The sequence below is a fragment of the Homarus americanus genome, unplaced genomic scaffold (assembly GCF_018991925.1).
Source record: "Homarus americanus isolate GMGI-L3 unplaced genomic scaffold, GMGI_Hamer_2.0 scaffold52512, whole genome shotgun sequence".
Taxonomy (NCBI): Eukaryota; Metazoa; Arthropoda; class Malacostraca; order Decapoda; family Nephropidae; genus Homarus; species Homarus americanus.
Window position 1 is genome coordinate 13,244,665 of NW_024735442.1, and position 12,593 is coordinate 13,257,257.

Below are 12,593 nucleotides of genomic sequence, written 5' to 3' on the forward strand. Positions count from 1 at the left end.
TATTGTTATGTTGTTGGTTATTGACACATATTACACATATTACACACACACACACACACACACACCACACACACACACACACACACACACACACACACACACACACACACACACACACACTGATATACACACAACACACACACACACACACACACACACACACATGACAATATACACACACACACACACACACACACATATATATACACACACACACACACACACACACACACACATACATATATATACACACATATTACATATATACACATTATATATATATATACATATACATATATATATATATATACATACATAAATATATATATATATATATATATATATATACATACATATATATACATATATACATATATAAATATATATATATATATATATACATACATATATACACATATATACATATACACACACACATATACACACATATATACACATATATATACACATATATACATATATATATATATATATATATATATATACACATACACACATATATATATATACATATACATACACATATATATATACACATATATATACACATATATATATACATATGCTACACACATATACATACATACATATATACACATACACACATACATACACACACACATACATACATACACACACATACACACACACACACACACACACACACACATATACATATACACACATGTACACACACATATTATACACATACACACAACATATTATTTACACACACACACACACACACATATATATACACACACACACACACACATACACACACACATACACACACACACATACACAGAGCGTGACAATATTATCAATACACATATACATATTATATATTATATACACACATATATATATATACATATATATATATATATGAACACACACACATACACACACACATACACACATACATATATATACATATACATATATACACATATATATACACATATGTATATATACATATATATACATATAAATATATACATATATATATATACATATATATATTGTTATTATATATATATATATATATATATATATATATATATATATATATATATATATATATATATATATATATATATATATATATATATATATATATACATACATATATATATATATATATATATATATATATATATATACACACACACACACACATTTGCACTTCACTCTAATATATTTTCACATTTATCATGATTTAATATATGTTGTTGTTGTTATAACGACTTTCACTTAATTGATGCACAAACATATATATATATATAATATATTATTATTATATATATATATATATATATATTGATACACACACACATATACACATTAACATTTTTACACACACACACACATATATATAATATATAATATATAATATATATATATATATAATATATACATATACACATATATATATATATATATAACATACACATACATACATATACACACACATATATATATATATATATATTAATATATATATATATATATATATATATATTAATTACATATTATTATATATATATATATATATATATATATATTTTAATATATATATATATATATATATATAATTATATATATATATATATATACTATATATATATATATATACAATTATATATATATATATATATATATATATATATATATATATATACATATATATAGTATATATATAGTACTGTATATATATAGTATATATATATATATATTTCTTTTTAGTATTTCGCCCCTGAAACTGTTGTGGGTCGATGACCTGTGCCCGGTTGGGTTGTGGGTTTATGAGATATTGGTTCACACTCAGGATGGGATGGAGAAAGGAAACTCGCAATTGCGTTTGTTATACATATTGGCATGGATACAATGCAGCTTGTTGCTGGGTAGGCAGCATGGTAACAAGTGTTGAGTAAGAGCTGGTTGGTGGAGGTGCCCAGAGGATGACTCGCAGCTGAGGGACGCCAAGGTCACCGGCAGGAGCGGGAGCCGCCAGGTTGGCGCGGAGGAGGTGGGCGGCGGGCTGCCGGTGGCAGTAGATAGAAAGAGGCTGGTCACAGCGGTGTCAGGTCTTATAAGGCGAGGGGTAGGCGTGGGTTGATAGTTCAGCCCACCTCCGTAGGCAGCGCTGGAAGCGTAGGCTGGGGAATTCGAGAAGGTTCAGCTACTCCGCGACAAATGGCACTTGTAGGGGAGGAATCCACTACAATACCCTTCTCCGGCGCAGCGGGAGGCTGGCAGGGTTGCGTGCCACCTGAGAGGCAGAACGGGCGGTGCATGCCACATGCGAGACATAACGGCGAGGGCGTGGATGGTACGGCTGCTAGGGGGGGGCCAACTGTCTAGATGCACGAGATCTGTGGGAGAAAAGAGGAAGGAGGGTTGTGGAGGCGATGAATGTTGTGCTTCCCTCGCGGCAGGTACAGAGTCCTCAGATGCGCCTGCTGTGGTGTGTGGGTATGAGTCAGGAGCAGGGGCTGTGAGTCAGGAAGAGGGTCCATGACAGCAGCAGGGTGCATGACAGCAGCAGGGTGCACGACAGCAGTAGGGTGCAGGACAGTAGCAGGGGGTACCTGGGGGAGAAAGAGGGTGTGGGTTCTGCGTCAGTAGGAGCGGCAGGGGGTACTGCTGGGCCGGGGACGGCGTCTGGAGGCAGGACGGGTGTTTTGGGGTCGGTGGACGTGATGCTTGGGGCAGGAAGAGAGCGGCTGTCTGCTTAGAGTAGCAGAGCTGCTCTAGGTGTCTAACCTGCTGAGAGACAGGTTGTAGAGCCGATGAGAGCTGCCCCTGAGTGGATAAGCCAGTCTTCCGTGTTGCTTGAAGGCTGGAGAGTGATCGTTTTCCTCCATCCTGTGTGAGTGCGAATCTCCGGGGTCACCATTTGTGGGGAGTGAGATGGGTTCACACCAGGATGGGATGGAGAAGAAACTCACTATGTGCTCTCTGTATACATAATGTATTGGATGTACAATGCAGCTTGGTGCTGGGTAGGCAGCATGGTAACAAGCGTTGAGTAGAGAGAGCTGGTTGGTGAGGGTGCTCAGAGGAGGACACACGGCTTGGGGGACGCCAAGGTCGCCGGCGGGAGCAGGAGCCGTCAGGCTGGCGCGGAGGAGGTGGTGTTGCTTGCTGGTGGCAGTAAGTAGAAAGAGGCTGGTCACAGCGGTGTCAGGTCTTATAAGGCGTGGGTAGGCGTGGGTTGATAGTTGACCCCCACTCCGTCAGGCAGCACTGGAGGCGTAGGCTGGGGAATTCGAGAAGGTTCGGCTACTCGGCGACAAACGGCACTTGTAGGGGAGGAATCCACTACAGGGTTATTCCCCGTAACAGCAAAAAACAAACAGAACATCGAACGACGTAGCGGTACACACATAATATCGAACGACTGTGAAAGGCCCCCGGTAGGTTTTTCCAATGGTTTTTGGTGTTATGAACACTTTTCATCTTAATTTTATAGCAAATCTCTAGATTTTGAGACGGTGGGGGCTTATCCCAGAAACTATTGATTTGCGCCAAAAAGGAAGGTCAAGTTTGTTCACTACACACATCGGACACATCCGAAACTATCTGAAAATCACTTTCAACTTCGATTTTGTAATATGGCAACAAGTGAAAATTTTCCCATAAGGGAACTCTTGTTTACATTTACATTCATGTACAGCAGTACTCCATCTGTAGAAGTGAAGGTATTATTGCCGTTTCACTCCATACACTCCTAAATACAAATGTTTGCCGATGACACTAAGTTATTTCGGGAAATAAAGAACCAAGCTGACTGTGAAGAGCTGCAGAAGGACTTCTGTGGGCTCCAGGAATGGTCGAAGAAATGGCTGCCAAGATTCAATGTCACGAAATGTAAGAGGATGCACCTGGGGCGTACCAACGGTAAGGAGGCGTATCTTATGTCCCAACGGGACGAAGAAACTGCACTAGTTGAGACAATGTGAGAAGGACCTAAGTGTGTATGTTGACAATGAGCTAAAGTTCTCGGGCCATTGCGAGAAGAAGGTAAACCAAGCAAGTAAATTATTGGGTCTTATAAGAAGGTCGTTCAGATATCTAGACGGTCCGTCCCTCGTAACGATCTTCAAGAGTGAAGTGCTTCCCCATCTGGAGTACTGTCACCCCGTCTGGTCCCCGAGATATGCTAGAGACTGTTAGTTGGTTGAAAATGTTCAAAGGAAGGCCACCAGACTGGTGCCGGCACTTCGGTACCTCAGCTACCCTGAGAGATTGGAACACCTGAACTTACCTCGCTTATATTACAGACGGGCAAGGGGTGACCGAGTTGAGGTGTATAAGCATCTCAGGGGGCACTGCTCAGTCGAGTGTCCTTACTTGGAGCTGGCGGACGCTCATCCCACAAGGGGTCACAGCTCAAGATTGAAGAAGCCGCAAGTCCAAAAAACTGAGGGCAAACTTTTTCGGAGTGAGGGTTGTAAACTCTTGGAACAATCTACCAGTGTTGTGAAGGCACCGAGTGCGAGCTCTTTCAAGACAAGACTTGACCAACAATGGAGCGGGTTCTGGTACATTAGGAGCCGGTGCATGCCCAATATTTGCCAACAGTGCATGGCAGAGACGTGACCGATCGCCCGGGCAGCTAGCAAGCCGATCTTTTGGTGAAGAGGATAATTGAAAATGAAAAGTAATCAGAGATGTGACCGATCGCCCAAGCGGCTAACGAGCCGATCAGTGGCGAAAAGGAAAAAGTAAAAAGTAAAAGATGACTGGAAGGGTGTGAGAACTTAAAACCGGGGGGGGGTGTGAGAACTTAAAACCGACCCATTTCCAACGGAAATGGAGGTAAAATTCGAATGAAGCTCACCAAATACCATAGGGAAAATACCAAAATTTCTGGTCAAAACCAATTGGTAGTGAAACTGTAATTTTCAACAAATTTAGATTTTTTTTACAGGTATTGGCCCACCCAGGAACAGGTCACTAACCCACATCAGGGCCTGGGGGGCAAAAATTTAATAATAATAATTCATATTCAATAAAATTTATAATAAAAAATAATAATCAAAATTAAGCCCCCCAACTACAGGGTATGTTAGTACAATTTTGTATTCATTAGTTATAGCTCTTCAACAGGAACAACTTTTTCTAATAACACTTCCGTCGCAAATGGATATTAACCAAGATCGCAAATTCATGCAAGAAATTAATGTAAATCTGACGTCATCGCGTGTCGTGTGTTTGTTTACAGCTGACCAGCCTGGCCTGAGTACAGTACGCTCTGTGTACACACACAAAATTACACCATAATGAATCAACAAAGTTGCTTTCATTGGTACCAGATATCAAAGGTACTTCTGTTTAATATGGCGAGGACGGCTAGAAAGTTATGTAGGTTTTTTGGTGGGTTAGGTTAGGGTCTATGGGGGGGTACTAAAAAATACTCGTTTCCGACGGAAATGAATGTCAAATTTGTATGAATAGACCATTTAACACGAAAACAAATATTTATGATCCAACAGTAGTTGGGGCTGATAATGCTAATTTACCCTTTGTTTAATATGCCCCCCCCTGTTAGGAAGTTTGGTAAGGTTAGATAGGTTTCTTTGGTTGGTTAGGTGGTATTATTGCTTCAGTTTCACTCCCAAGATTGTTGGAGGGGAAGCGGGAGCCGGGTGAGAACTAAAAAACGACTCCATTCCGACGGAAATGAAGGTCAAATTCAAATGAATCACGCCAAATACCATTGGAAACACCTAGATTTCTGGTCAAAAACAAATTGGTATTGAAACTGCTGTTTTACCGAAGTGAAATTGCAACAAGTACTCACCCACTAGTAAAGTCGAAGAGCACACAGAACATGGATAGTATTAGCAACGCAGTCCCCGCCATGACAACGGCTGAGCTTGGCTAGTGGACGTGGACTAACACAAGTCGACTCGGTGTGCCCCGAAGACTTCTCGGTAGTTCATAATATGTAGTTTGAACCAAAGACTATATAAGTGAGTCTTTGTTTGAACCATGGAGGACGGATTCGAACCTCTTTTTGTTATATTACCGTGCTGAGTCTTCCGCAGATATCGTTAAATGGCGGAAATTTGCAGAATCTGATTCTCATATTTACATTATTAAACTAATAAACATCTTGATTTTACACCTTTTGTTAATCTATGTGCATATACATTGCATAACAGTTTTACTAGAAAATAAATTAGAGAAAACTTATAGTGTAAAACTGCATACCAAGATACTGTATCAAGGAACAGACGGACTACATGACCGGATAGTAAACGGATAAATGGAGGAAATTATAAATATAAAATTAACTGGATTTTATATAGTTAGGCAAATTATATCAGTCTTTAATGGCTGTAAAGGAAAAAATTCTTTGCGTGTGCATGTTGTGCACTACAAAATTGTGCTCGCTGCCCAAGTGCCTGGCTTCGTATACCCCAGTACCAAACTGAAAAGGCTTGGTGGGAGATTTCCAGTTCCCACACAGCCTTTTGAGTTTCGCACCAGCCGTGATGGTATCGTTCTTCTACAGTATTTTAATTGCCCCTTTCACTGAGCAATATTTAACTAATAACTCATATTTTTTCTGAAATTCAAACATAATCGATTGCATTATAAAGCGTATTGAAAGCACCATCTGACTTTTTCCCACGGCATTAACTTTTTACCGTTATCGCATCTACACTGATGTGCGGGGGGTTATAGTTCCTTTCTCTATATTCCTTGCTCTTCCCTGACATTAGATTAGTTCAGACACGTATTCGAAGCCTCTGAACCCGAGTAGGAAAATCATTTTCAACTGGGATTAAAGTGAAACATTACAACTCCTCAAAAGAAAACACAAGATTTTGCTGAACTTAAATTATAGTGAAATCTTAAGGATAAAAAAAAATTCTTTATACATGTAAGAGGAAAGGTTCCCTTTCTATTGGCGAGACTATAGTGGATACTCTTGTAGTGGATTTCTCCCCTGCAAACGCTGTTTGCAGAGTTGCCAACTTAGCGACTTTGTAGCTAGATCTAGAGCTTTTTGTTTTTTTCTAGCGACATTTTAGAGCGATTTGCGACTTGTCGCAAATCTAGAGATATCCACAGAAATCTAGCGACTTTCTGGATACTTTTGGACTGTCCATGAAAACTCGGTTTTCCTAATTTCGAGCCATAATATATAGCAACGGGGTTATAGGGACAATGCATTTGAACGGGTTGAACTCATAAAACAACTTCGTCAACGCTTACCTGACAACATTCGTGTGCTGCAGTCTATTTATTTTCTGAGTGCCGATGAATGCTTGAAGCCTATTAAATCAGATATACTTGGTTTGGCACACTTATTTACAGAAGATTCCAGCACCCTTACCAAGATTGATTTCCAGTGGAAAAAACTGCATCACACAATCTGGACAGAAACATCTAACACCCTAAAATTGTGGTCAGAAGTGACAAATTACAGAGATGCGACAGGTGAAAACCCTTACCATGATCTGGCTGAAATTGCACTCGCTGCCTTATCTCTTCCGCATTCAAACGCAGATGTAGAGCGCACATTTAGTAATATGAACTTTGTGAAATCAAAATTGCGCAACAAAATGAAACTATCGACATTAAAGGCAATTCTTACAATAAAGTATGGGTTAAAAAGACAGAACACCTGTTGTGCAAGTTATGAACTTCCTAGTGATATTTTAAGAAAGATAGGGACTGTGGAGGCATACAGTTACAAGAGAACCTGAACCAAGCACTTCACATGCTTCCAGCTCTACAGTTGTTCACACTGCCGACGACTACGAAGAGGACTGGGATGCAATTACTATTGAATAATAGGTAGGCTAAGTGTGCACATTAAACTTTAAAAAATATAATATTTTTATTTTTACATAATGCATTTTATTTATACTCCGTCCATTGTAGTCGGCATTATGAAAATATAATTTGCATCAAATTACTGATGGGGAGAATAATAGCTAGCGACTTTCCATGGAAGATTTAGCGACATTTAGCTACTTTTAGGTACCAGCCTAGCGACATTTGAAAATCCGAGTTGGCAACCCTGGCTGTTTGTCGCTGAGTAGCCGACCCCGCGAATTCCACAGTGTGTGCCTCGTGGTCTAGGTCAACCAGCGCCGCCTTACATCACGGAGGTCAACTACTAAGCCACCCCTACCGCCGCTATTTAAGACCTGACCTCGTGGTGACCAACTCTCTTCCTACCTACACCAAACAGCCAGCAACACCTCCTCCGCCGCTGCCTGGCGGCCCTCGCTCCCGCCGGCGAGCATGGCGACCCACAAGCTGTCCTCTGAGCATCCTCACCAACCAGCTCTCTCTACATCACGCTTGTAACCACGCTGCCATTTCCCAGCTGCATTGTACATCCAATACAACATGTATACAGAGAGCACATCGCGAGTTTCCTTTCTCCAGCCCATCCTGAGTGTGAACACAAATTAAATACCCCACAAGCTATTGTTAGTTTCACTTCTTACCTCCATCCTGAGTGTGAGATCTCTCACATGTACATATGTATGTGAGCCTTTCAAAGAGAAAATAGACAAACATATTGAAATTTGACAACTAGCCACATACAGCACGCTACAATTTTACCTGATGATTGAACAAGCTAACCTAACCTTACCTAAACTATCCCCCAGGTTGCATTAGGGTGTTTATTAATCAGGTGATTTAAGCTGGGATGTCTAATTTTCAGGTAATTCAATTAAAATAAAGATAAATTTGCTACAACTTAAATGAAAATTTTTGGAGAAAAATATAAACAATATTGATTTTTAACCCACACTAAATCCAACCTAATGTAACGTAATTCTTAGCTAAATGCAATGTAAAAATATACAGTATATTTAGCATTCTTTTGACCGAACTATTGTTAAAGTAACCTAACTCAACATAATGCAAGTTATTTTGACAGACGGTTCGACACAGCACTGACCCACATTGTGTTCACAGAAGAGGGTATTAGAAATAAACTGTCCAGGCTAAAGGTCCATAAGAGTCCTGGACCTGACATGGTGCATCCTAGAGTGCTAAGGGAGCTGTGCAACGAGCTTGCAGAGCCCCTGAAGATTCTGTTTTGTAAATGCCTGGATGAACAAATGGTCCCCAGTGAATGGAAAGTGGCTTATGTGAGTCCTATCTTCAAGAAGGGCGATAGGCACTCCACGAACAACTATAGACCGGTGAGCCTGACCAGCATAATATGTAAAGTACTTGAGAGTATTATCAGAGATGCAGCGATGGAACATCTACTACGAAACAACCTTGTAAAAGATTGCCAACACGGTTTTATGCCGGGGCGCTCTTGCTTGACACAATTGCTCAAGGTATTGGATATTTGGACCCATATTCTAGAACGGGGTGGTAATATCGACAATATTTACCTAGATTTTGCCAAGGCTTTCGACAGTGTACCCCACGAAAGGCTGAAAATCAAACTGGAAGGGTACGGAATTCGGGGAAATGTCCTAGCGTGGATAGAAGACTTTCTACATGACTGCAAGCAATGTGTGGTGATTATTGGCACGAAATCGTCATCTGTACCTGTAACAAGTGGGGTACCGCAGGGTAGTGTATTGGGCCCGCTGTTGTTTGTTTGTTTCATAAATGATATGCCTGACGTTGTACACTCCTCCATACAAATGTTTGCCGATGACGCCAAGTTATTTCGGGAAATTAAGAACCAAGCGGACTGTGAAGAGCTGCAGAAGGACCTCTGTGGGCTCCAGGAATGGTCGAAGGAATGGCTGCTGAGATTCAATGTCACGAAGTGTAAGAGGATGCACCTGGGGCGTATCAACGGTAAGGAGGCGTACCATATGTCCCAACGGGATGAAGAAAATGTACTAGTTGAGACTGTGTGTGAGAAGGACCTAGGTGTGTATGTTGACAATGAGCTGAAGTTCTCGGGCCATTGTGAGAAGAAGGTAAATCAGGCAAATAAATTATTGGGTCTTATAAGAAGGTCGTTCAGATATCTAGACGGTCCGTCCCTCGTGACGATCTTCAGGAGTGAAGTGCTTCCCCATCTGGAGTACTGTCACCCCATCTGGTCCCCGAGATATGCTAGGGACTGTCAGTTGGTTGAAAATGTTCAAAGGAGGGCCACCAAACTGGTGCCTGCACTTCGGCATCTCAGCTACCCTGAGAGATTGGAGCGCCTGAACTTGCCTAGCTTATACTACAGATGGGCAAGGGGGGACCTAGTTGAGGTTTATAAGCATCTCAGGGGGCACTACTCAGTTGAGTGTCCTTACTTGGAGCTGGCGGACGCTCGCCCCACAAGGGGTCACAGCTCAAGATTGAAGAAGCCGCAAGTCCGGAAAACCGTGAGGGCAAACTTTTTCGGAGTGAGGGTTGTAAACTCTTGGAACAATCTACCAGACAGTGTTGTGACGGCACCGAGTGTGAGCTCTTTCAAGGGAAGACTTGACCAACACTGGAGCGGGTTCAGGTACATTCAGGAGCCGGTGCATGCCCAGTATTTGCCAACAGTGCGTGACAGAGACGTGACCGATCGCCCGGGCGGCTAGCGAGCCGACCTTTTGGTGAAGAATATAAAGGAAAAGAGACGTGACCGATCGCCCAAGCGGCTAACAAGCCGATCAGTGGCGAAGAGGATAAAAGTAAAAGTAAAAGTTGACATAATATAAGCAATGGGGACCTAACCTAACGTAATCTAATTCTTAACTAATTTCAAGATAAAATAAAAATAAATACATTTCTCACCTGATCCTTGCTAAACTAACCTAGCTCTAATAAAAGTATCGTGGGGTTAATACAAGCAGCGCTATCAGAAAGAACCTAAACCTAGTTGTTCTTGGCCATTTCAAACCTGAAAACATTTCCGAGGGTCAGGCCCTTTATACCTCCAAGGGTTGGGCCAAGGCCTAGTCTTGCCAGGTTGTAGTATACAGTCAACCCTCGCTTTACGCGGTCCCACTTTATGCGTTTCCACGTTTACGCGGTACCCTGCCGAACACGGAACGCTCACTTTCCGCGGTGTGTGTACCCCTTTACGCTGAGAGCAGCTGGCGGTCCTCTCGCGCCGCGCCATTTTTGGATCCAAACCTCCCGCCATCCGCCATGTTGTGTAAGCGGCGCAAGTAGGTTGCGCAGTGTATGTCTTTGTTGCGTTATCGGTGACGTCACATGACGTAGCGGACTGTGATTGGGCAAAGCATCCTTACCTCCCTCCCCGCTAGCTGTGATTGGTTTAATGTACTATGACGTGCCCCGCCGCGGGAGCGTTCAAGCCCCTTGACCTACCTGCGTCAGTTACACCCCTCCCGGCTACACCGTGTATATCGGTATCCATTGTTCCATAAGAATGGCTTCCACCGGACCACCACCACCACCACAAAGAAACCTTGCATTACCTGGACCCAGCCGCCCTAAGCCAAAGAAGACACGACGTTCTTTAAGCTACGAAATTAAATATAAGATCATACAAGAGTTGGAGAAAGGAACAAGACGGGTTGATCTCGCATGCCAGCATGGTGTTAACGAATCAACTATCAGGACAATTAAGAAGGATGCAGCCAAGATAAAGGAGCACATGAACATCACAAAGTCTACAGGTGCTTCTATGATCAAGTATTTCCACAACCAGGTGCTTCTCAAGACGGAAAAATTACTTGTGAGCTACTTGGTGCGTCAGGCGCGACAGAACATGGCGGTGGACATGCGCTCAGTTAAGGAGTACGCACGTGAACTGTATGCTGCAGTGTCACGAAAGATGGGAATTACAGAGCCCAAACCCTTTAATGCTTCCTCTGGGTGGTTACAGAGGTTTAAGAAGAGGAACAAGATCACCAATATCAACATTGGTGGTGAAGAAGCTAGTGCTGACCGTGTTGCGGCTAGGGAATTTCCTCCGTTTTTACGTGAGATTATGGAGGAAGGACAGTACACCGACGACCAGGTGTTTAACATGGACGAATCTGGTCTTTTTTGGAAAAAGCTACCTTCCAAGACCTTCGTTGTGAAGAATGCCAGCAAGTGTCGGGGCCGGAAGTTGCAGGAGCGCATCACCGTCCTGTTTACCACCAATGCCTCCGGTACCTATAAGCTCAAGTTATCGGTGATCCACACAGCATGCAAGCCGCACGCCTACAAGAGCATGGACATGACCAAGCTAAATGTCCACTGGCTGACCGCACGTAAGGCGTGGATGTTCTCTACTCTGTCCCTCTCCTGGTTTGATAACTTTCGTTCCCTATGTGAAGAAATTCTGTGAGCAACAGAATGTGCCATTCAAGATTTTGTTGCTGCTTGACAATGCACCAGGACACTCGCCCCTACTGTTAGATCGTCACCCCAACGTAAAAGTGGTCTTCCTTCCTCCTAACACTACGTCTATAATACAGCCCATGGATCAAGAATTGATCTGTAATGTAAAAGCTGCATTCTCTGCTAAAAAATTCAAGCTCCTGAACGACTACATCAACACCAAGGAAGAGTTGCGTAACCTGAGTGACACCAACACCGATAGCAAGAGCGAAGAAGACGAGGATCAACAGTTGGCAGAGCAAGAAGTACTTTTGAAACAATTCTGGAGAACA

General features: G+C 42.1%; 1 protein-coding gene across 5 annotated transcripts in view; it reads right to left on the reverse strand.

The window, feature by feature from the left end:
• The window catches only part of LOC121871027 (alpha-2-macroglobulin-P-like), a 52,497-nt gene extending 46,577 nt beyond the window's left edge, over window positions 1–5,920 (reverse strand). For all 5 annotated transcript variants that reach the window (XM_042373086.1, XM_042373084.1, XM_042373083.1 and 2 more), the window contains exon 1: window positions 5,834–5,920. In XM_042373086.1, the coding sequence (XP_042229020.1) occupies window positions 5,834–5,895 (62 nt within the window). In that variant the 5' untranslated portion in view covers window positions 5,896–5,920. The remainder of the gene's footprint in view (window positions 1–5,833) is intronic.
• Window positions 5,921–12,593: the final 6,673 nt, after the last annotated feature.